The sequence below is a fragment of the Cetorhinus maximus genome, chromosome 1 (genome assembly GCF_964194155.1).
Source record: "Cetorhinus maximus chromosome 1, sCetMax3.hap1.1, whole genome shotgun sequence".
Classification (NCBI taxonomy): Eukaryota; Metazoa; Chordata; class Chondrichthyes; order Lamniformes; family Cetorhinidae; genus Cetorhinus; species Cetorhinus maximus.
This window is the reverse complement of record NC_135879.1, coordinates 184,503,825-184,530,160: the sequence shown is the minus strand read 5'-3', so window position 1 is coordinate 184,530,160 and position 26,336 is coordinate 184,503,825. Positions and strand designations below refer to the sequence as shown.

At 44.1% G+C, this 26,336-nt stretch overlaps 1 protein-coding gene across 2 annotated transcripts in view; it reads left to right on the top strand.

The window, feature by feature from the left end:
• Nucleotides 1–22,875: 22,875 nt before the first annotated feature.
• pik3c3 (phosphatidylinositol 3-kinase, catalytic subunit type 3) overlaps nucleotides 22,876–26,336 on the top strand; it is a 126,538-nt gene continuing 123,077 nt past the window's right edge. For both annotated transcript variants that reach the window (XM_078550696.1, XM_078550687.1), the window contains exon 1: nucleotides 22,876–23,078. In XM_078550696.1, the coding sequence (XP_078406822.1) occupies nucleotides 23,011–23,078 (68 nt within the window). In that variant the 5' untranslated portion in view covers nucleotides 22,876–23,010. The remainder of the gene's footprint in view (nucleotides 23,079–26,336) is intronic.

Genomic DNA, 26,336 nt, shown 5'->3' with positions numbered 1-26,336 from the left:
ACCATGGTGTGATTTGAACACCGGAGCATTACCCTGGGTCTCTGCATTGCCAGTCCAGTGACAATAGAACTATGCCATCGCTGCCTCCTCATGTCCCCATTTCCATGTCCATTTGCCCATTATACATTGTGTAGAATCAATAGACCTATAGTGACAATAGGACAAGTAAAAAAAGCTTTAAAAAGCAGTCACTCATTCATTACTTTCCACTACTTAGAAAAAAATGTCCTTTCACCACCGCCCAATCAAAGGGTCAATCATCCGGACCCTTTAAAGTATCAATAATAGAACCTGCAGGCACATGAAACCTCTATCTTGTGTAAATAAACATTGTGAAATTGACAGCAGAGATCAGAGAACCAGAGCTGTCAATCAAGTAATGTTTTCCCTGAGACGCTGGTGTTTCATCAGAGTAATGTATTTCTGGTCTTTCAGCTGATAATATATAATGAGGCTTGGGAATTTTCCCGACTCCCCCTCCCATCTCAGTGATGAAAATCCAGGCCTGTGAAACTATCACTAATTGCTGTAAAAACCCATCTAGTTCACTAATGTCCTTTAGACAAGTAATCTGCTGTCCTTACCCAGTCTGCATGGCCTATATGTGACTGCAGATCTAAGGTAATACGGTTGACTCTTAACTGCACTCTGAAATGGCCCAGCAAGCCACTCAGTTCAAGGGCAATTAGGGATGGGCAACAAATGTTGGCCCTGCCAGCAATGCCCACATCCCATCAAAGAATTTTTTAAAAATCCATTGATTTTCATGAAGATAAAGGTGTACCATCCTGGTTCTTTCATTGCGAGGGCTGGAACACAAGACAACAAATCATTTCTGCCATCTCCAATCAATTCATCCTCCTGCACAGTGCATTTTATCTATATATGTTCATAAATCCAATAAATCCAATCTTCTATTCCACAAGAGAGCACCAATAAGGCACAGTGAAGTATCAGTTATTAATGTTGTGGAAAAATTTTCAGTGGGAAGATGAGCTAGACTTTTATATTTAAATCCAACCCGAAGCCAAGGAAGAATGCTCTTCTTGTGGATAATGTATAATTTATCTAACATGGTTATCACTGCATGAATACCCCTTAATCCATAAAGTTGTTAAATATAGCTCCAGTATATTCATTTGTCCTTCCATTTCAACCATCCGGATGGCTTTTTCCACAGCCAACATTCTTCTTCCCTTGACCCCTGCAGCAAAGGACCATTGTCAGCCCTCAAGTGTTGTTTGAATTATAGCGTTGGGTTTCATCAAGAAGTTCCAAGTGCATTTCTTGGTTTTCTGATAGAACCTACCTGTGGGGCCATGGCATCAGGTTTCCAACCATCTCTGAACTGAATTTGGCCAGATTGATTTCTGATGAAAGGTCACAGACCTGAAATGTTAACTCTCTTTCTCTCTCCACAGAGGCTGCCTAACCTGAATATTTCCAGCATTTTCTGTTTTTATTTCAGATTTCCAGCATCCACAGTATTCTGCTTTTCTGACCAGATAGATATTTTTATTGACTATCCAAGGCATATTCCATAACAAGCATTTCATAAATGCTGTCTTGAGCAGTGGATGGAGTGAAAGAAGGCAGGAGACCACCAGTATTAACTGAGGGTGAAGCAGGAGAGCACCAATATTAACTGAGGGTAAAGTCAGGACAACGCCAGTATTAACTGAGGGTGAAGGCAGGGGAGCACCAGTGTTAACTGAGGGTGAAGGCAGGAGAGTACCAGTATTAACTGAGGGTGAAGGCAGGAGAGCACCAGTATTAACTGAGGGTGAAGGCAGGAGAGCACCAGTGTTAACTGAGGGTGAAGGCAGGAGAGCACCAGTATTAACTGAGGGTGAAGGCAGGAGAGCACCAGTATTAACTGAGGGTGAAGGCAGGAGAGCACCAGTGTTAACTGAGGGTGAAGGCAGGAGAGCACTGCCATTGTTGGAAAAGGGAGAAAACAAATTCCATAAAACTTGAGCGGTTTGGACAGGGATATGAGTGGCAGCTTGAACAGGGGAGGGGTACAAGAATACCACATTAAATTGAAAAGATTGGAGGGAGAGAACTTGGGGAGAAAAATATAGAAATAACTTGTACTAATGTGACTCCTTTCATGGCCTCAGAAAACCAAAAGTACTTCCCTAGCAATTAAGTACTTTTGAAATATAGTCACATTGTAAGGAAACTCTACAGAAGATTTGTGTACATAGGGACATAGGAACATGAATAGGCTATTTACTCCCTTTAGCCTGTTCTGCCATCCAATGAGATCATGGCTGACCTTTGACCTAACTCCATACACCTGCCTTTTCCCAAATACCGCTTAATACCTTCAGTTAATAGAAATCTATCAATTTCAGATTTCAAATTAACAATTCACCCAGTATCAGCTGTCATTTGCAGAAGAGTTTCCAACTTCTATTGCCCTTTACATTGCCCTTTCACTCTTAAAAGCCCTGGCTCTAATTTTTAAGCTATGCCTGTAGTATAAGGGTCTGGTACATATAGGGTTAATGTGGGGCTGAGTACAGTACTGTCCACACAGTGATGTAAGAGAACACATGACCCACATCTAGGAGTCAGTCTAGTATTGGACAGAGCTGTGTGCACAAGCAAGCATGGAGACAGCTCCTAGCATGAACCCTTTACTGTGTACATGTGCATAGTTCTTTTAGTTAATAAACATATAGAGTTAAGCTAATTAAGACTGTGAAGACTTCATTAAGACCTACCAAATGCTATCCAACACCCAACAGTGCCCCCTAGTCTTGGGCTCCCCAACCAGCAGGAATAATTTCTCCAAAACATTAGTTCCCTCTAATAGCCTAAGAACTTTGATCAAATCATTGCTTAATCTTTTAGATTCCAGGGAATAGAACCAGGATATGTGTAAGGTCTCTTTGTAATTTAACGCTTCCAATTATCGTTCTGATAAACCTACGCTGTGCTCTCTTCAAGGCCAATATGTCCTTCCTATGGTGTGGTGCCCAAATCCAAACACGGTACTCCAAATGTAACCTAACTAGGGCTTTGTATGTAGCATGACTTCTAAACCCATTGTATTCTAGACCCCTAGCTATAAAGGCATTCCATTAGCCTTTTCAATTATTTTTGAACCTGTTGATTTCCTAACCTGGGCAATGATTTGTCTTTAATTCCATGAGCTTCAACTTGAGCTAACAATCTCTTACGAGGGACTTTATCAAATACTCCCCGGACATCCAGATATAGACATTCCCCTGTGCAACGCTTTAATCACCGCTTCTAAAAAATCCAATCAGGTTCATCAAGCATGGCCTATCTTCTACAAATCCATGCTGACTTTCTCCAATCAGCTGAGAATTTTCAAGGTATTCAGTCACATTATCCTCAATTATAGGGGAATCAATTCAGTTTCAGAGAAGAGTGCAGGAGAGCACGCTAGGAGCAGCATCTGCACTATACCTAAAAATGCGGTGTCAAGCTGCTGAAGCTACAACACAGGACTACTTTCATGACAAGCAGCAGAAGCAGCATGCAATAGGTAGAGTTTAGTGATCCCACAGCCAGTGGATCAGATCTAAGCTCTGCAATCCTGCCACATAGTCGTGAATGGTAGTGGACAATTAAACAACTCACTGGAGGAGGAGTCTCCACAAATACTCTCAACCTGAATGATGGGGGAGCCCAGCACATCAGTGCAAAAGACAAGTTTGAAGCATTTGCAACTATCTTCAGACAGAAGAGACGAGTGGATGATCTACCTTGGCCTCCTCCTGAGGTCCCCAATATCACAAATTTCATTCTTCAGCCAGTTTGATTCACTCCACATGATATTAAGAAACAGTTAAAGGTACTGGATACTGCAAAGACTATGGGCCCTGATAACATTCTGGCAGCAGTACTGAAGATTTGTGCTCCAGAACTAGCCTGCCCTTAGCCAAGCTTTTCCAGTACAGCTACAACACTGGCAGCTACCCAGAAATGTGGAAAATTGTTCATGTTTGTCCTGTTCACAAAGAGCAGGACAAATTCACTCAGCAAATTACCACCCTCATCAGTCTCTTCTCGATCATCAGCAAGATGATGGAAGGTGTCGTCGACAGTGCTGTCAAGCAGCACTTACTCAGCAATAACCTGCTCACTGATGCTCAGTTTAGATTCCGCCAGGGCCACTCAGCTCCTGACCTCGTTACAGGCTTGGGCCAAACATGGACAAAATAGCTGAACTCAAGAGGGGAGATGAGAGTGACATCAAGGTCTCATTTGATTGAGTGTGGCATCAAGAAGCCCTCGCGAAACTGAAGTCATTAGGAATCGGGGGAAAACTCTCCATTGGTTGGAGTCATACCTAACACAAAGGAAGATGTTGTTTGAGGTCAATCATCTCAGTCCCAGGACATCACTGCAGGAGTTCCTCAGGGTAGTATCCCAGGCCCAAAGATGTTCAGCTGCTTCATCAATGATTTTCCCTTCATTATAAAGTCAGAAGTGGGGGTGTTCACAGCTGATTGCACAATGCTCAGCACCATTTGCGATTCCACTGATACTGAAGCTGCCTGTGACCATGTGCAGCAAGACCTGGACAACATTTAGGCTTGGGCTGATAAGTGGCAAGTAACATTCGTGCCACACAAGTGTCAGGTAATGTCCATCTCCAACAAGAGAAAATCTATCCATTTCCTTTTGACATTTAATGGAATTACCATCATTCAATCCCCCACTATCAATATCCTAGGGATTACCAAAATGGCCAGAAACTGAACTGAACGAGCCATATAAATACTGTGGCTACAAGAGCAGGTCAGAGGCTGGGAATTCTGTGGCAATAACTCACCTCCTGACTCCTCAAAGCCTGTCCACTGTAGCATAATGGTCTGGCACATACACGGTTAACGTGGGACTGAGTACAATACCACCCACACAGTGATCTAAGAAGACACAAAACCCAGACCTAGGGTCAGTGTGGTGTTGAGCAGAGACATGTTAAAACCTAGACATGGTGATAGCTCCTTGCTGGTACACTTTACTAAATGTATGTATTTAGTTACAAGTAGCTAATAAAGATTTGCTGTTAAAATGCAGAAGACTACGAAGACTTCTTTCACAGACACATTCTGTAACCAAGACCATCTCAGCATGGTGTCATCTCAGGATCAGAAACCCTCAACCTGACAGAAATGCTGAAAGACTAAGGCTGGAACTTTATGTTTGCCATGTGGGCATATGGCAGTCCTGACGCAGCACGAAATAGCGCGTGATGATGTCGGGAAGGCTTCCCAATGTCATCGCGCCACCTGGCAATATTTTGGTTGGTGAGCAAGCACGATTATAGGAAGCACACCCGCCGTCAATTAAAGGGACAATTAGGGCCATTAAAAATGCAACCGATCCCAATTTTGAGAGGCCCATGTGCTTTTACATTTGGCACATGTGCCAATCAGGCAGGCAGGCTTCACGTTTTGTATTCATTTTAGATCCAGGGTGGGATATAAGGCCCAGAAGAAATGGAGAGGTGAGGAGGTAGGATTAAATTGAGTTGTGAGTGTGCGCATTATAGTTCATTTTTTGATTCATTTTGTCCATTTACATAACTTTAGGAGGTTTAAATCTTTGCAGACATTTTCTGTAGACAGGCCCCTTCATTCATTAGGTCAAACCTCTGCAAGCATAAGGTTTGACATGGGTATTGTGTACTCTGCTGGAGAGGCCACCTCAGATTTGGAGGAGAGGGCAAGGAGGGAAAGGAGGCCAGTTGCCTGCAGGCACCATAATAGAGTCTGTCCTCAGGGCCGAGAGGCACAGCCAGAAGTGGTCCCTCCTTTTGAAATAAATTTTGCAGCCTAATCAATGTCTTACATAGAGTTTCAGGCCTCCTCTCTAACTATGACATAAAGCACAATAAGGCCATTTGACATGATGTCACATTTTAATCATGATTTTTGACAGATACGTACAACATTGCACAAGCGACAATGAGAAATGATTCACCTGTGAAATCCCTTCTGTAATCAGAATGACTTAAATTTCCACTTATGAGTGCTATGTCTTGGTGCCTCCCCCTTGCCAGTACTGTATTGGAGGTAGGCTGCTGACTCTGATGCCTCATCGACCTTGATGTCTTTGGCAGCCATCCTCTGATCGCCCCGTCCCGTGTGGACCCTGACTGGGCGGGAGAGTCCAGCTCCATGACTGTGCACTCCTCAGTCATTATGGTCTCCCAGATGTGATGGTCACTGACAAATGGGCGGAGGAGCTGCTGCCATAATCAGGGGTGCCCTGAGGGGAACTCCCAAATGCATGGAGCAGCAGGCCATCCACCAGCATGAGGTTTATTTGAAGTTCCCTGCCCACCAGAGATGGACAGGATGCCAGCAGAGTCACAAGTTGCCTCATCCATCTCTCACACTGGCAGTGACCTGCTGAGGTCACTGCCAGTGTGTGAGCTTGAAGGTCTGAGCACAATCCCAGAAACCCCTGATTGAGTTCCTGAAGCTGCCACTCCATGAGACTCATCACTCTCTCCATGGAGGGTGCTGTGCTTCCAGAGGTCTGGGTTAATGCAATTTTCACACTCCACATGGACTCCCCAAGTACAGAGACCATAGCACGCAAACCCTCAGGGATCTTTGCCAGATCTTCACATGTATCCTGCTGGGCATCCAGCATCTTCCACCTGATGGATGGCTGCAGAGGCTCATCAGCTGCCTCGGGCTCAGCATCATCCTGATCTACTGCAACCCTCCGACTGTTGGCACCCTGAGGACTCTGTGCACCCGCCAGCTCCTCAAGCGGGTGTGATGTGCCTTCTCCAGTGTGCACTGCCATCTGTTCTGGAACACTCATTCCCACCTACATGTCTGTATCTGCACTGGTGTATGGTGCAAAGAGAGGATGTGACCGGGTGCATCTGGCGGTACGTCATCCTCTGATGTCAAGGGAGGGTCCTCCAGCTCATTGTGCGGTCTGGAAAATGTTCCATCTGAGGGAGGGAATACATATGTAAGTCTTGAGCAGTATTTATGAATCAAAGTACATGCATTCTGGTAGTTTCTCTGAATGAACATCTGGCTAAGCAAAGACATCTGAATGGACGAGCATGGGGGATTAGTGGATTTCACCCATCAGTCTTACAACCGCTGCCCTACAACTCTCATACCCTCCCCCAATCTCTTCTTTGTCCACTGGACTCTTACCATCCTACCTCTCTGCAACCAGTGGACCTTGCTCCATGCTCATATGCCATCTTCAGGATCTGCCACAGTTAGCACCACCAGATTAGGGACACCACCACCAGTTTGTCCTCACTCCTGGGTATTGTGACTCCTTTTCTCCTGTAAGGACAATAGTGCTTTCATTCGTTCCCCTCTCTACATGCCAGACCATTCCATACTCCGCCCACCCCAAAGTTTCAGGTTTAGGCACACATCACGTTGCGGAACTTCACCATTCCATAGATGACAGCCATCCTGTCTGCTCACATGCAGTCTTTAAGGGCACAGGAAGATGTGCCACATTAAACTTGGGGCTTCACAGCCGGGAGCCCCAACAAATGCTGTCACACGCAAAGACATCTCTCTACAGTTACATGGGGACTCAATACTCACCCTGGCAGAGCAGAGGTCATTGACCCTCTTCCTACATTGTGCCCAGATCCTTCGGACTTCTTACACGGCTGCTGACCAGTGTTGCCTCCTCCATCCATGCCTCCTCTTTCCGTCAGCAATATTGCCAGATGATCACTCACAGCATCCTATAGAACCTGCACATGTTCATCTGAAAAGCAGGGGGCTGATTGACTCTAGCCATTTGCACCACATTTGGCATGGGTTCCTGGTCCTGAAGACAATGCTAGTGTCCCAGCTACACTTTCCTGCACAGTATCTCACCCCAGTTCCAGCTCCTTTAAGGATGGCAACGGTTCTCTCTCTGCCACAGCTCCTCCTCACATAACAGCTTTCAGGGCGCTGCTTTTAAACCCCTCCCCACAGCAGATGCAATCATTCCAGCGCACGCCCCCTTCCAGCCTCCCCCACCCTCTTGGGAACATCCTGATTGTTCGATTTGTAAAACAGCAAGCCTGCGTTGAATTTGAACGTCCTGCTGTTCACAACAATAAATCGATAAATGAAATAAGTCGGCAGGTAGCTGACCCATGCAGCCATTGTTAAAAAATTTTCTTCCTGAAGCACACCACTGCCATTTTGAGGAACCTGCCAAAACTGGCAAGCATGGTCAGGAGATTCTTTGTACTGCAATGAATGGTGACTCCATTTTGAAAACCTATAAGCTCTTACAGCTGTATTCACACTTTAATCATTTTTAAAATGGATCACAACTCCACACTCCCAACTCCACTTGGACTCACCCAAGGCCCAGAGCAGTCATAAAATTGGGGCCTCTGGAGGATGGGATTTTTAAGGTACATTGCTTCTGGTTTAAATAAAAGGTCAGAAGAAGAGAAAGTAAACACACTGCTTTACTCAATAGGGCTAATTGCAGACAACATCATTGCATGATAGGATATTAATGAGTTATCTACCAAATTTGACGAGGTTCTAAAATCCTTTGACATTTATATCAACTTGCAATCCAACAAAATATGGAGGCAGCCAAATTCAATAAGAGAGTCCAGCTGCCTGGGGAACTTGTTGACCCCTTTATAAACGATCTCTACAAGATGGTAGAGGGCTGTGAATATGGAATATGAATTCATCTGAGACAGGATAGTATTGGGAATTGCAGCTGATCACTCTCTGAACTCCTGCTGGAGTGCTGCTTTGGGCTGCATTAGAGTGCTAAAGTTGGAGTTTGGTGAGAGAGGGGCTTTTAAGGGTTAATTTCTATCTAATCTTTCTTTAATTTTGCAACCAACTAAAAGTTTCTCTTTGTGTTGGGAGAAGATGAGTTTTAGTCCAGTTTTAAAACAGGGGTTATACAGGCTCTGCTTGCAGCTGCAGTTAGTTAATTATATAACTGGCTTAAACAAGATTTTAGAAGCTAAATTCAGACAGCATAAAAATAAGGCATCTGCAGTGCTACTTTTTTCTGCCCTGGAGCCCTGCTTTGTGCTGCATTATAGTGCTTGAGCTAGAGTTTGGTGAGAGAAGGAGTTTAGTGAAGAGGGAAGAAGGGGTCCTTTCTTTTTCTATCTTTCCTCAGAAAGAAGAGCGGCAGCCTTGGTAAGTGGGAATTGGTAAGTGTTTCTTCTGTCTGTAATATTGTCTAAACTAAAGGAAGTAAAAGTAAAGTGAGGAATTTAAAGGTAAGGCATGGCAGGGCAGCTCACCCAAGTGGAATGCTCCTCTTATGCAATGTGGGAAGTCAGGGATACTTACAGTGTCCAAGGCAGCCACATGTGCAGGAAGTATCTCCAGCTGCAACTACTTGAAGTCTGCATTTCGGAGCTGGAGCTGTGGCTTGAGTCACTGTGGAGTACCCGCAAGGATAGATCTTTGTGGAAACACGTACAGTGAGGTGGTCACACCGCAGGTCAAAAGTGCATAGGTAAAAAGGCAATGGGTGACCACCAGACAGAGAAAAAGCACTAGGTAGGTAGTGCAAGAGTCCCCCAGGCCCATCACCCTCTGCTGGGGGAGATGGTTTCTCAGGAGAATGCAGCAAGAGCCAAGTCCGTGGCACCACGAGTGGCTCAGCTGCACGGGGAGGGAGAGAAAACGGTGGGAGATCAATAGTGATAGGGGGTCCTATCGTAAGGGGAACAAATAGATGTTTCTGCGGCCGCAGGCATGGCACCAGGATGGTATGTTGCCTCCCTGGTGCCAGGGTCAAGGATGTCACTGAGCAGCTGCAGGACATTCTGAAGGAGGAAGGTGAACAGCTAGAGGCCGTGGTCCATATTGGCATCAACAACATAGTTAAGAAGAGGGATGACTTCCTGAAAGCAGAATATAGGGAGCTATAAATAAATTAAAAAGCAGGACCTCAAAGGTAGTAATCTCAGGATTACTCCCAGTGCCATGTGCTGGTGAGGTCAGGAATAGGAGGATAGACCAGGTGAATGAGTGGCTGGAGAGATGGTGTAGGAGGGAGGGATTTAGATTCCTGAGGCATTGGGTCAATTCTGACGAGGATGGGACCTGTACAAGCTGGACGGGTTGCACCCCAGCAGGACGAAGACCAATATCCTCGCAGGGGTATTTGCTAGTACTGTGGGGGAGGGTTTAAACTAGAGTAGCAGGAGCGGAGAGACACAAGAGAGGGAAACAAAGATGGGAATGAAAGATAGAAGAGTAGAAAGCAAAAGTGGAAGGCAGTAGTTAGGGGCTAGCAACAAATAGGGCCATAGTATAAAAAATGATTTGTAAAAATGTTAAAAGGACAAGCCTAAAGGCACTGTATCTGAATGCACAGAGCATTCACAATAAATTAGATGAATTAATCGTGCAAATAGATGTAAACAGATACGATATGATTGCGATTACAGAGACAAGGCTGTAGGGTGACCAGGGCTGGGAACTGAATATTTAGGGGTACTCAATATTTAGGAAGGACAGGGGAAAAGGAAAAGGAGGTGGGGTGGTGTTGGTACTTAAGGATGGAATCAGTGCAATAGTGAAAGAAGATATTGGCTCAGAAAATCTAGAAGTAGAATCAGTTCTTGGAACTAAGAAGCAGCAAGTGGCAGAAAACTTTCGTGAGAGTTGTCTATAAGCCTCCAAGCAGTAGTAGTAAGGTAAGGGATGTCATTAAACAGGAAATTGGAGATGCATGTATCAAGGGTACTACAGTAATCATGGGTGACTTTAATCTACATATAGACTGGGCAAACCAAATTAGCAACAATACTGTGGTGGATGAATTCCTGGAGTGTGTACGAGATGGTCTTTTAGACCAGTAAGTTGAGGAACCAACTAGGGAACAGGCTATCCTAGATTTGGTATTGTGCAATGAGAAGGGGTTAATTAATAAATTTGTTGTACGGGGTTCTTTATGGAACAGTGACCATAACATGATAGAATTGTTCATTAGGATGCAAAGTAAAGTAGTCAAATCTAAAACTAGGGTCCTAAATCTAAACAAAGGAAATTAAGAAGCTATGAGGTGTGAGTTGGCTAAGATAGATTGGGGAACTTCATTAAAAGGCATGACAGTGGATAGACAATGGCTAATATTTAAGGAACAAATGTATGCAATGCAACAGTTATGCATTCATTTCTGGTGCAAAAACACAACACGAAAAGCGGCCCAACCATGGCTAACAAAGGAAATTAAGGATAGTATTAGTTCCAAAGAGGAGTCATATAAAGTTGCTAGAAAAAGTAGCAAGCCTGATGATTGGGAGCAGTTTAGAATTCAGCAAAGGCGGTCCAAGAGATTGACTAAGGGGAAAAAAATAGAGTATGAGAGTAAACTTGCAAGGAACATAAAAGAGGACTGCAAAAGCTTCTATAAGCATGTAAAAAGAAAAGGATTAGTGAAGACAAATGTAGGTTCTCTACAGTCCAAAACAGGACAATTTATAATGGAGAACAGGAAATGGCAGAGCAATTTTTAAAACTTAATTCATGGGATGTGGCCTTTGCTGGCTGGGCCAACACTTATTGCTCATCCCTAATTCCCCTTGAGAAGGTGGTAGTGAGCTGATTTCTTGAACTGCTGCAGTCCTTGTGATGTAGGAACACCTACAGTGCTGTTAGGAAGGCAGTTCCAGGATTTTGACCCAGCGACAGTGAAGGGACGGTGATATATTTCAAAGTCAAGATGGTGATTGACTTTGAGGGGAACTTCCAGGTGGTGGAGTTCCCACTTATTTGCTGCCCTTGTCCTGGCCGTGGGTTTGGAAGGTGCTGTCTAAGGAGTCTTGGTGAATTCCTGCAGTACGTCTTGTAGATAGTACATACTGCTGCTACTGTGCGTCAGTGGTGGAGGGAGTGGTTATTTGTGGATGGGGTGTCAGTCAAGCGGGCTGCTTTGTCCTGGATGGTGTCAAGCTTGTTGAGTTTTGTGGGAGCTGCACTCATCCAATCAAATGGGGAGTAGACGTAGATTCATATACTCATAGACGTTTACAGCACCGAAGGAGGCCATTCGGCCCATCGTCAACAAAGATCTGACTACACTAATCCCATTTCCCAGCGCTTGGCCCATAGCCCTGGAGGCTATGGCAACACAAGTGAATATCCAAACACTTCTTAAATGTGACAAGATTTTCTGGCTCAACCAGGCAGTGAGTTCCAGACTCACACGCCCTTTTGGGTGAAAAGATTTCTCCACAGCTCCCCTCTTAGCCTTCGAGTTCTTACCTTAAATTTATGCCCTCTGATTATTGACCCTTCTACTCATGGAAAAAGTGCCTTCTTATCCGCCCCATCTATGCCCCTCATAATCTTATACACCTCTATCAGGTCCCCTCTCAGCCTTCGCTGCTCCAAGGAAAAAAACTCCAGTCTATCCAATCTTTCCTCATAGCTCTGACCCTCCAGCCCAGGCAACATCCTGGTAAACCTCTGCACCCTTCCCAGTGCAATCACATCCTCCCTATACATAACCACCAATCCATCACACACATAGTCATAAAGTCATAGATGTCTACAGCACAGAAAAAGGCCCATCAGCCCATTGAGTCTGCGCCAGTCAACCAAGTACCTAACTATCCCAATCCCATTTTCCAGCACAAGGCCGATAGCCTTGTATGCCATGGCATCGCAAGTGCACATCTAAATACTTCTTAAATGTTGAGGGCTTTTACCTCTAGCACCCTTTCAGGCGGTGAGTTCCAGATTCCCTCTGGGTAAAAAAATTCTTCCTCACATCCCCTCTAAACTTCCTGTCCCTCACCTTAAATCTATGCCCCCTGGTTATTGATCCCTCCACTAAGGGGTAAAATTCCTTCCTGTCTACCCTATCTGTGACCCTCATAATTTTGTACACCTCAATCATGTCCCCCCTCAATCTCCTCTGCTCCAAGGAAAATAACCCTAGTCTATCCAATCTCTCCTCATAACCAAAACTCTCCAGCCCAGGCAACATCCTGTTAAATCTCCTCTGCATTCTCTCTAGTGCAATCACATCCTTCCTACAATGCAGATTCCAGAACTGCACGCAATATTCTAGCTGTGGTCTAACCAGCGTTTTATGCAGTTCCAGCATAACCTCCCTGCTCTTATATTCTATGCCTCGGCTAATAAAGGCAATTATTCCATATGCCTTCTTAACGACTTTATCTACCTGTCCCGCTACCTTAAAGGACCAGTGAACATGCACACCAAGGTCCCTCTGATCCTCAGTACTTCCCAGGGTCCTACCATTCATCGTGTATTCCTGTACCTTGTTTGTCCTGCACAAGTGCATCACCTCACACTTATCCGGATTAAAATCCATTTGCCACTGATCAGCCCATCTGATCAGCCCGTCTATATCCTCCTGCAATCTAAGGATATCCTCCTCACTATTTACCACCCCACCAATTTTCGTGTCATCCGCAAACTTACTGATCAACCCTCCTGCATACAAGTCTAAATCGTTTATATATACCACAAACAGCAAGGAACCCAACACCGATCCCTGTGGAATCCCACTGGACACAGGCATCCAGTCACAAAAACACCCCTCGATCATCACCCTCTGCTTCCTTCCACTCGCTAATTCTGGATCCAATTTGCCAAATTGCCTTGGATCCCATGGGCTCTTACCTTTGTTATCAGTCTCCCATGCGGGACCTTATCAAAAGCCTTACTGAAGTCCAAGTAGACTACGTCAGATGCATTGCCCTCATCTACACACCTAGTCACCTCTTCGAAAAATTCAATCAAATTGGTCAGACATGACCTCCCCTTAACAAAACCATGCTGACTGTCCTTGATTAATCCCTGCCTCTCCAAGTGTAGATTAATCCTGTCCCTCAGAATTGCTTCTAATAGTTTCCCCACCACTGAGGTTAGATTGACTGGCCTGTAGTTCCCTGGTTTATCCCTTCCTCCCTTCTTGAATAATGGTACCACACTGGCTGTCCTCCAGTTCTCTGGCACCTCTCCTGTGGCCAGAGAGGTATTGAAAAGTACTGCCAGCGCCCCTGCTATCTCCTCCCTTGCCTCACTCAACAGCCTGGGATACATTTCATCCAGGCCTGGAGATTTATCTACTTATAAGTCTGCCAGACCACTTAGAACCTCCTCCCTTTCTAAGTTAATTTTAAAATTATATCACAGTTCTTCTGCCTCATTTCCATACCCACGTCATCCCTCTCACTTGTGAACACCGACACAATGTATTCATTTAGGACCCTGCCTACGTCTTCCGGATCTCACACATCAAATTACCACTATGGTCCTTAATGGGCCCTACTCTTTCCCTAGTTATCCTCTTACTCTTAATATACTTGTATACTTCTGCCTTGCAGATGGTGGACAGGATATGGGGAGTCAGGAGGTGAGTTACTCGCCGTAGAATTCCAGCCTCTGACCTGCTCTTGTAGTCACAGTATTTATATAGCTAGCCCAGATCAGTTTCTGGTCAAGCGTAACCCCCAGGATGTTGATAGTGGGGGATTCAGTGATGGTAATGCCATTGAATGTCAAGGGGCGATGGTTAGGTTCTCTTGTCCTGGAGATGGTCATTGCCTGGCACTTGTGTGGCTCAAATGTTACTTGCTACTTTTCAGCTCAATCCTGGATATTGTCCAGGTCTTGCTGCATTTGGACATGGACTGCTTCAGTATTTGAGGAATTGCGAATGGTGCTGAACATTGTGCAATCATCAGCGAACATCCCCACTTCTGAATTTATGATGGAAGGAAGGTCATCATAAAGCAGTTGAAGATGGTTGGGCTGAGGACACTATCCTGAGTATCTTGCAGTGATGTCCTGGAACAGAGACGTTTGACTTCCAAAAACCACAACCATCATCCTTTGTGCTCGATATGACTCCAACCAGTGGAGAGTTTTCCTCTGATTTCTATTGACTCCACTTGTGTTAGGGCTCAATGATGTCACACTCAGTCAAATGCGGCCTTGATGTCAAGGGCAGTCACTCTCACCTCACCTCGGGAGTTCAGCTCTTTTGACCATGTTTGAACCAAGGCTGCATTGAGGTCAGGAGCTGAGAACTCAAAGTAGGCATCGTTAAACAGGCTATTGCTAAGCAAGTGCCGCTTGATAACACTGTTGAGGACCCCTTCCATTACTTTACTGATGATGGAGAGTAGATGATGGGGTGGTAATTGGCTGCGTTGGATTTGTCCTGCTTTTTGTGTACAGGACATACCTGGGCAATTTTCCACATAGCCGGGTAGATGCCAGTGTTGTAGCTGTGCTGGATCAGCTTGGCTAAGGGTGTGGCAGCTTCTGGAGCACAAGTCTTCAGTGCTATTGCCAGAATATTGCAAGGGGCCATAGCCTTTGCACTATCCAGTGCCTTCAGTCATTCTTTGATATCACGTGGACTGAATTGAATTGGCTGAAGACTGGTGTTTGTGATGCTGGGGACCTCCAGAGAAGACTGAGATGGATCATCCACTCAGCACTTCTGGTTGAAGATTGTAGCAAATGCTTCAACCTTATCGCTTAGCTCTGTCTATCACTTGCTGCTTATGCTGTTTGGCGTGCAAGTAGTCCTGTGTTATAGCTTCACCAGGTTGACACCTCATTTTTAGGTATGCCTGGTGCTGCTCCTGGCATGCCCTCCTGCACTCTTCATTGAATCAGGGTTGATCCCCTGGCTTGATTGTAATAGTAGAGTGGGACATATGCCAGACCCATGGGGTTACAGATTGTGTCTTGTACAATTCTGCTGCTGCTGATGGCCCACAGCGCCTCATGGATGCCCAGTCTTAAGTTACTAGATCTGTTCAAAATCTATCCCATTTAGCACAGTGGTAGTGCCACACAACACAACGGGGGGTATCCTCAATGTGAACCATTGAACCATAGAAAAGTTACAGCACAGAAGGAGGCCATTCACCCTACCTTGTCCATGCCAGCCCGAGGACGCCCAGGTGCCCTTTCTTGAAGGTGGGACTTCATCTCCACAATGTCTGTGCAGTGGTCATTCCTACCAATACTGTCATTGGCAGATGTATCTGCAGCAGGCAGGTTGATGAGGATGAGGTCAAGTATGTTTTTCCCTGTTGTTGGTTCCTTCACCAGCTGCTGCAGACCCAGTCTAGCAGCTATGTCCTTTAGGACTCGGCCAACTCGGTCAGTAGTAGTGCTATCGAGCCACTCTTGGTGATGGACATTGAAGACCCCCACCCAGAGTATATTCTGCACCCTTGCCACCCTCAGCGCTTCCTCCAAGTGGTGTTCAGCATGGGGGAGCGCTGATTCATCAGATGAGGGAGGGTGGTACGTGGTAATCATCAGGGCGTTTCGTTGTCCATGTTTGACCTAATGCCATGAGACTTCACGGAGTTGATGTTGAGGACTCCCAGGGTAACTCCCTCATGACTGTATACCACTGTGCTGCCACCTCTGCTGGTGGGATGGTGATGGTGATGTCTGGGACGTTATCTGTAAGATATGACTCCATAAGGATGACTGTTGCTTGCTTGTGAGGCAGTTCTTCCAATTTTGACACTAGCCATTTCAGAGGGCATTATAAGAGTCAACCACATTGTTGTGGGTCTGGAGTCACATGATTTCCTTCCCTAAAGGGCATCAGTGGACAATTAAACAACTACTTTAGTTCTATCTTCACTGAGGAAGATACCTAACTTCCCAGAAATGCTTGGGAACCAAGAATCTTGGAGAAAGAGAAATTGAAGGATTTTTTTTATTGCATGGGATCTGGGCTAGCATTTATTGCCCTTGTTAAGGGGGCATTTTTAAGAGTGGGTCTGGAGTCACATGTAAGGATATCAGATTTCCTTCCCTAAAGGGCATTAGTGAACCAGATGGGTTTTTAATAACAATCGACAATGGTTTCATGGATATCATTAATTCCATATATTTACTTAATTCAAATTCCACCATCTACCATGGTGGGATTTGAACCCAGGTCCCTGGAGCAATACCCTGAGTCTCTGGATTATCAGTCCGGTGACAATACCACCATGCCATTGCCTCCCCTGAAGTTAGTATCACTAAAACAATAGTGCTGGAGAAATTAACGGGACTGAAAACCAATAAATCCCCAGAGTCTGATAATCAATATCCCAGGGTACTAAAGGAGGTAGAAATAGTGGATGTGTTGGTTGTCATTTTCCAAAAATCTGTAGATTTTGGAACGGTCCCGGCAGATTGGGAGGTGGCAAATATAACCCCACTTTAAAAAGGAGGGAGGGAGAAAACAAGGAATTACAGACTGGTTAGCCTAACATCAGTCGTAGGAAAAATGCTTGAGTCCAAAATAAAGAATGTGATAACAGGACACTTAGAAAAGATCAGCAGGATTAGACAAAGTCAACATGGATTTATGAAAGGGGAATCCTGTTTGACAAAACTACTGGAGTTCTTTGAGAACGTAACTAGCAGAATAGGTAAGGCAGATCCAGTGTATTTGGTGTATTTGGATTGTCATAAAACTTTTGATAAAGTCCCACATAAGAGGTTAGTGTGCAAAATTAAAGCACATGGAATTGTGGGTAATATATTGGCATGGATTGAGAATTGGTTAGCAGACAGGAAACAGAGTAGGAATAAATGGGTCTTTTTTGGAGTGGCAGACAGTGAGTACCGCAGGGATCAATGCTTGAGGTCCAGCTATTCACAATATATATCAATGATTTGGATGAAGGAACCAAATGTAATACTTCCAGGTTTGCTGATGACATGAAACTTTGTGGGAATGTGAGCAATGAAGAAGGTGTTAAGAGGCTTCAAGGCGACTTAGACAGGTTGAGTAAGTGGACAAATACATGGCAGATGCAGTATAATGTGGATAGGTGTGAAGTTATCCACTTTGGTAGGAAAAACAAAATGGCAGAGTATTATTTAAATGGTGAGAGATTGCAAAATGTTAATGTACAAAGGGACTTGGGTGTCCTTGCACACCAATCACTGAAAGCAAACATGCAGGTGCAGCAAGCAGTTAAGAAGGCTAATGGTATATTGGCCTTCATTGTGAGAGGACTTGAATACAGGAGTAAAGATATCATGTTGCAGCTGTACAGGGCCTTGGTGAGACCACACCTGGATTATGGTGTGCAGTTTGGTCTCCTTACCTAAGAAAGGATATACTTGCCATAGAGGGAGTGCAGCGAAGGTTCACCAGGCTGATTCCTGGGATGACAGGATTGCCATATGAGAGGAGATTGGGTCGATTAGGCCTGTATTCACAGGATTTTAGAAGAATGAGAGGGGATCTCATTGAAACTTATAACATTCTGACAGGGCTGGACAGACTGGATACAGAGATGATGTTCCCTCTGGCTGGGGGATCTAGAACAAGGGGGTCACAGTCTTAGGATACAAGGTAGGCCATTTAGGACTGAGATGAGGAGAAACTTCTTGAATTAAAAGTCTAATGATGACCATGAAACCATTGTTGATTGTTATTAAAAACCCATCTGGTTCACTCAATGTCCCTTATGAAAGGAAATCTGCTGTCCTTACCTGGGCTGGCTTATATGTGACTCTAGACCGACAGCAATGTGGTTGCCTCTTAAATGCTCTATGAAATGGTCTAGCAAGCCGCTCAGTTCTCAAGGGCAATTAGGGATGGGCAATAACTGCTGGCCTAGCCAGCAACGTCCCCATCCCATGAACGAATAAAAAAAAGACTCAGAGGGTGATGAACCTGTGGAATTGCATACCAAAGAAGGCTGTGGAGGCCAAGTCACCGAATATGTGTAAGAAGGAAATAGATAGATTTCTAGACTCTAGAGGTATCAAGAGATATGGGGAGGGAGCAGGAGTATGGTGTTGAAATAGAGGATCAGCCATTATCATATTGAATGGCGGATCAGGCTCAAAGTGTTGAAGGACCTACCCCTGCTCCTATTTTCTGTTTCTATGTTACAAGCAAAAGATGATCTCATCCTGGGCAAGCCAATCCAGATAAGCGAGCAGCACAGGACAATCTTAAGGAGAGAGAATATAACATGGAGCAGAAGCTAACCTCAGTTCAGCTTATCGGGTCTCAAAGACGCAGGGACAACCCCAGTCAGGGAAAACAATTCCTGAACTACCCAGCAGAGCGACCTTGACAGTGCTCCTGTGCAAAGTGCCCTCACAGGAGAGATCAGTGCCCTGTGAGTACAGCCCAATGCTTCCACTGCAACAGACAGGGACACTTTGACAAACAGTGCAAGTCAAAGCTCCAGAACCACACAGATAGCCCAAAGGTTACTCACAAAGTTGAGACCGAAAACCCAGAAGACAATCAGTCATGCTTCTTGTGTGTGGGAAAAGTTTGTGGTTCATCATTTTGGAATGCTGACATCGCGATAAATGGTCATCCAATAAATTTTAAACTGGATTCAGGTGCCAGTGTGATAGTCCTGTCAGATGAGGAACCATGACTCAAAGACCTCTGGCTGTGAACAATAGATGCTTCACTTTACAAGGCACAGGGAGCCTGACTCCCAGTCATCAGCATGATCCTGGAACCGCTGAGGTATGGCAGCAAACAGATTTTTGAGCTGATGTACGACATCCATATACAGCCTCTTTCCTGAGCAGGGATTGAGAGTAACAGAAACCATGCATCAATGTAACAACCAAACCTACCAGGCATGGTTCAACATAAAGCAATGGAAGAAAAGAATGAAAGCATACCCAAATGCCTATCCAACCTCCAAGCCAACAGCAAGAACTAGAACCAACAGAGCCTACCACTCCTCCGACAGAACAGAGAACGAGGTGTGGAAGAATAATGCCTCCAGACCACCTGAACCTCTGACTTCAAGGACTTGATTGAGGGAGATGGTGAAGTGAGAATATTATAATAATACTTATACAGTAATAGCAATAATGTTGGGATAGCATTAAGACAGTAACAATAAGGTAAATGCATAAGACTGATAACAACTTATGACACGATATGACATTAAACCAAAGCTCCACTTGTTTGTTGAGATGTTGTGAAGTAACCAATGGCACTATTGATGAATCAAAGTATCCGGCCAGTATATTTCCCTCGTCCAATCCACTAAAGCAGATAATATGGTCATTTATCTTTGCTGTTTGTGGGCCTTGCTCTGCACTAATTGGCTGCTGAAGTTTAAATTATAGCGTGACGACATTTGAAAAGCACTTTACAGTCAATCAACTAAATAATTTGGGACATCCTGAAGATATGCTTTATCCATGGGATAAAGGCTTTTGGGGGCATTGTAGTATAAGGATCTGGCACATACGTGGTTAATGTGGGACTGAGTACAGTACCGCCCACACAGTGATGTAAGAAGACACATGACCCAGACCTCAGGTCAGGATGTTGTTGAGTAGAGATGTGTTAAAACCTAGACATGGAGATAGCTCCTTGCCGGTACCCTTTACTGTATATATGTACATAGTTACAAGTAGTTAATAAAGATTTGTTGTTTAACATACAGAAGACTATGAAGACTTCTTTCACAGACATGTTCTGTAACTAACATCATTCCAATATCCACTATCTACAAGGCGCCAGTCAGGGGTGTGATGCAATACTCTCTACTTGCCTGATGAGTGCAGCTCCAGCAACACTGAAGAAGCTCAACACCAGCCTGCTTGATCGGCACCCCATCCACCACTGTTGAATACTGGCAATAGTGTGTACCATATACTAGATGCAGGAACTCACCAAGGCTTCTTCAACAGCACCTTCCAAACCCATGGCCTCTGCACAGAGAAGGACAAGAGCAACAGATGTATGGGAACACCACCATCAAGTTCCCCTCCAAGCCACACAGCATCCTGACTTGGAACTATGTTGCTATTTCTTCACTGTCACTTGGTCAAAATCCTTGCACTCCCTCCCTAAAAGCACTGTGGTATACCTACACCACATGAGCTGTGGTGGTTCAAGAAGGCAGCTCAAGGGCAATTAGGGATGGGCAACAAGGTCTGGCCTAGCCAGCAATGCACATCATGTGAACGGATAAGAAAAAGAGAAGCCTCTTTCATAAAGGAGTGTTTAGAATGTGGAACTCATGGACTACCACATGGAATAGCTCAGGCAAACAATATAGGTACAATTAAGGGGAAGCTGAATAAACAAGGTTGGAAGGAACAAAGGTTATGCTGATACAGTTGGATAGGGGCGAAGCTCATGAGGAGCATAAACACTGGTCTGAGCCAGTTGAGCTGAATGACTTGTTTCTGTGATATACATTCTATTCAGTTCTATGTTTCTGTAATTTGATCTGAAGCATTCTTTCCAAACTGTACAGAAGTTCAAGCCTAGAATATATGCTTAAGTCTATAGTGGGACTTTTGGCCCTAGGCAAGAATGCTATCAACTGTGTCAGACGCACACTAGAAATACACCAACTTTTGACCTGGTAGGAGGGGAAAGACTGATATTTGCTGCTCACATCACTGATCCTGTCAGTCTTGGCCCAGTAGTTGCACTCTCAGAAGGTCATGGATCCAAGCCTTACTCTAGAGACCTCACTACATGATCTAGGATGACACTTCAGTGCAAAGTACTGAGGGAGTACTGCTGTATTTCAGATATGACATAAACCAAAGCTTGGTTGTGATGTTGTGAAAGGTCCCATTGCACTGTTTGAAGAATCAAGGTATCTGGCCAATATATTTCCCTTGTCCAATCCACTAATGACCAGGTAATCTGGTCATTTATCTTTGCTGTTTGTAGGCCTTGCTCTGCACTAATTGGCTCCTGAAAGTTAAATTATAACATGATGACATTTGAAAAGCACTTTACAGTCAATCAAATACTTTTGGAAATCCTGAGGATGTGCTCTCTTTTGACTGGATAGCACCCATGGTCAATATGATGAAGATTAGTATAAATGTAATTAGAACTCTTTCTCCCAGTAATAGATTATTTGTCACTACTAGCAAAACAGAGTTTTCAGATTAAAAATCATTCCCTAATTGTAAATAAAATTCAGAAAATGTCTTCTATTTTGGATCAAAAATACACCCAATACTCATTGCACAATACATTCCAAAATACTGGAAAATGCACCACATATCAGGACGAAAAAAAAGCTGGAAAAACTCCGCGGGTCAGGCAGCATCTGTGGAGAGAAACAGAGTTAACGTTTCAGGTCGATGACTTTTCATCAGTTCCGAAGGTCATCGACCTGAATCGCTAACTCTGTTTCCCTCCCCAGATGCTGCCTGAGCTGCTGAGTTTTTCTATCTTTTTTTGTTTTTATTTCAGGTTTCCAGCATCCTCAGTATTTTGCTTTTGTATCGTATATCAGAATTGCCTTGAGATGCTCCCAGAACTCCAAAAACAATGCTTTAAACACTTCTTTAGGTTTGCAAGTACTTATGTATTTCCCACTGCCACCCCCCCCCCCCCCATCCATTTGAGTATGTCATATGCTGGTTAGGCTAGCTGAGGAATGATTACTGAGATATTGGTATGTCCAAACAATAACTGGTTTATTATGTATAACTAAGCTAAATACAGCTACCCATGACTATATGGTACACCGAAACCATGAATATTCTCCACTCCTGGTCATGTGTTCTCTTACATCATCATTATGGGGGGGTGCTATTTACAAGGTCCCACACATTAACCCTTACAATCCCTAATGCTACAGAATATGCCTTTACAGAGGGTATAAGCTTTATTCATATTCAGTACTAATTCTTGAGCATTGTTTTTATCAGTGAATTTTTCCAGATTGGCAGGTATTCAGACTGATAAGAAAAATGGATGTCACAACCATGGTGTAAAAATAGCTAAACGTGCAGCCAAGTGTGATAGATTTGACAGTTACCATGTTGAAATAATTCCCTTCACGGACTGAACTCAGGTAAGAACTCAGCTCCCTGCCTGACCTCTGACCTGCGAACCGGATGTAAATAGTCAGGCCGCTGGGCAAGATGGCGGCCGCGGAGCCGTAAAGTTGAACCGGTTTAAATTCTCACCTCTCTCCGGACAATCCACTCTGGGGGTCCGGCTGATGTTGGGACGGGAAAGGACTTATTTTAGCCGAGAGTGATGGGCGACACGGAGAAATTCTGTTATGTTTATAGCTGCGACCTGGACATTAATGTTCAGTTGAAGATGTGAGTTGGGGATGGAGATGGGGATGGGGGCTGGATGTTATAAACCGACCCGGGCCACCTCCGTCCTCGTCCAGTTCTTGGGCAGGGCGGTGACAATTTGTCAGTCCCACTGGGTGAGACCTAGCGGCTCTATTATTGTTTCACATTGAGTCTTGTCATTAACATATCAAAGTACAAACATTTTACTGAGACCATGCGTATGGAATAAGTCCAGGTGAAACATTAGTCCAGTTAGGATCTCTCTACATGGATTAATCAAACATTCCCACTCGGCTTCTAATCGTTCACCAGGGCTTTCGCCTTCAGTGTTCTATCTGGAAGTTTATTCCACATGTTGATCCTTTGTTGTTTTAAAAATACACCTGGTATCGGTCTTAAATTTATCCTTTACTAATTTGACCATTTGCCCTTAGTTTTATTCCACCGTTTAATTTAAAGTAAAAATGTGGTTAACCTTATACTTTTTATAGGCCATCTCACAGCTGCCTTCTTTCCAGGCTGAAAAGCCTAAGTCTATCCAGTCTTTTCTCATTACTCAGACCCCTGACATTGGAGGTTAACCTCTTCTCTACAGTGCTTGAGTGTCTGCTTCTTGGTGACTAGAGCTAGATGCAGTGCTCAAAGTTCAATCTGACTGGTTTGTAATAGGATATCTTGTCTGGCTATCCATTCAATGGTGAGTGGAGAAATGAGGTACCTTCTGCACAGACCTTAGTGGGAAAGCTGATGTTGCATAGTCCTGGACTGAAGCCCACATTTGCACTTTGTGTCATCCCTCACCTTGCACTTGTGGAGCAATTGTCTATGCTCTGCTGTGATCCAGTTGAGTGTTATCCACTGTCTTTGAGAGAGAGGTTGAAACCTGGAACCTCTACTGTTTGGTCAGTGATGAGCTGTTGGTGCTTTAAGCACTATTCTATCCACCTGGATAGTGGGCTACATAAACATTAGCTGCTTTTTCCTGCAATGACTGGCATGAATTTAAGCGCTTTCATGGTGGGTTTGCAAGTCTTTTTAAACAGGAGGTTGTTGTTACTCATAATTTTTCCTGTCTTATGGAGGACGATGGCATCTTGGTGAATGGCAGGAGTGGCAATAGGTACAGCCCTGGAAGCAGCTCATTTGAAGTGGACGCTGACACCACTTTAATGGCAGCATTTAATTGCACGTCCATGATCTCTGCACGGGGACTTGCAGGACCATTACATAGAGCAGTATTCGGCAGCAGAGTAGACTGACCACTGTTTCGGTGCAGAGTGTTCTGGCAGTGCTCCCCCATGATGATCCAGCAGCTTTTCAGTCCAGGTTCACTCTGGGTTTACTTTTTGGCTGCTGTTAATGAAATGAGGCTGGTGGGTGAGAGACCCGCCCGGGGTAATGGCCAGGTATTTTGGGTGGGGCTCACATGTAAGTTGCCTGCTGCAGAAAGAAATGTTGAATTCTTTCCCAGTGACATTGTTGTTCAGATGGAATTCAAACGCAGCTGTGTCCTCTGGATCTGGACCGAGGCATTGGGTCCAGGAGTAGCAATGCTGTAGGTCCACGTCACGTGAGTGTTTTACCTGCTTTCTCTACTGCAAATGCCTCTGTTGGTAACGTTAAGCCATTAGCAGAGAACAGCTTCTAAAACTAGTGATAATCTTGGAATTGCCACCGGCACCATTTGCTGGGCTGGTTTGGAGAGAGCGATTAGAAAATTCAACATGTGGCTGGAATGCTAGTACAAGACCTATGATTTCACATTCCTTGGGGATTAGATTTAAGTTCTGGAATAAGAGAATGCATTGAGATGATTATCACCTGAAATGAATAAGTGCTTATGTCCTTGTGGAGATAATCTGGATCCATGGTGTGGTTGGTTGCTCTTTACTACCTTGTCAAGAGGCTGTTATTCATATGTGAACGCTGACATTAAGTTTTAGCAGGCTATTTGCCTGCAGGGGCATCATTGTTGATGTCCTCAAACTATCCCGCTTCTAGCAGAAGTGCCTGGACTGTGCAGTGAACTACTAATTTTTAATAGCGGCTTACATTTAAATAGTGCCTCTAATATAGAGAATGTATTCCAAGGTGCTTCGTAGAAGTTAAGGAAAATATGAACATTAAAGGTGAAGATACTAGGCAGAGTGACCAAAAGCTTGATCTAGGCAGAGAGTTTTAAAGTAGGTCAGGAGCGGTTGAGGGTTGGGCAGGGTGGTGTTGGAGGAGTTTTTGCAGAGAATTCCAGTATAGGGCCTTGGCAGCTGAAAGCATTACTATCAATGATGAGCTGAAGGGAGGAAGTGATATACCAGAGTCAGAGGAATGGAGACCTCGGGCTAGAGGAGATAGGGATGTGGCAAGGCTATGAAGAAACTTAAAAACAAGGATGAGTTTAAATTTGAGGCATTGGGAAACCAGGAGCGAAATATAGATCATTGAGGGTTATTTGAAAATTTCTTCTGAGGGGAAGCTCAAGTTCTGCTGTTCAAAATAAATAAATTAGGAAAAGTTCAATTTTGTTCATTGCTGATAGTGATGCATCTCAGTTGGTATGGAGTTGTAGTGATGGAAGTATGGTAGTATGAATTGTATTAAGGTAGCCATTGTAAAAATCAATATAAATTTGAGTTGTGAACACGTTGTGGGGAAAATAAAACCATTAGGAAGGTTTTGAACCTAGATGATCAAATTAAACCTTACGATCCATGAAACAAACCTGATTTTGCAATATAACCTTTACAATGCTGAGATACCATTAATGTGCAATAATCACTTTACTGATTGTGTTTTCTGCATTGTTTTTGAATTTTTGCAAGAACAAAATGCTTTGCTAATTGCTTCACATGAGATTTTGTTTAAGGAGGAACAATTGGTTAATATTGAACTCTATCAATGTAATGTGTAAATGATTACACCTATTTTACGAGGTTTATGCGGATAGTAATGTTGTCATGGTGCATTTAGAAGTCCTTGTATTTCAATCCCATAAACTAAAGTACTAGCTTCTATATGGAATTCAGCAGTTGTATCATTATACTGACAAAGCTACTGTGGCTTATGTATCATATTGACAAAGTAATGGCAGTGTAATTCCAGTTTCATATCACTGACCAGAGCCCTGTCTGAATTTTATCAAGTAGTATGAGATCATTTTGGAGAGGTAGTTTCATATTGTTTGGGCTTCTCATCAGTTGGAATAATGTTAATGAAGAGTGGATTTCAGTAATGTTCAAGCTTTACTGACATTTAAATTACAATGAATGTTTGAATATGTAA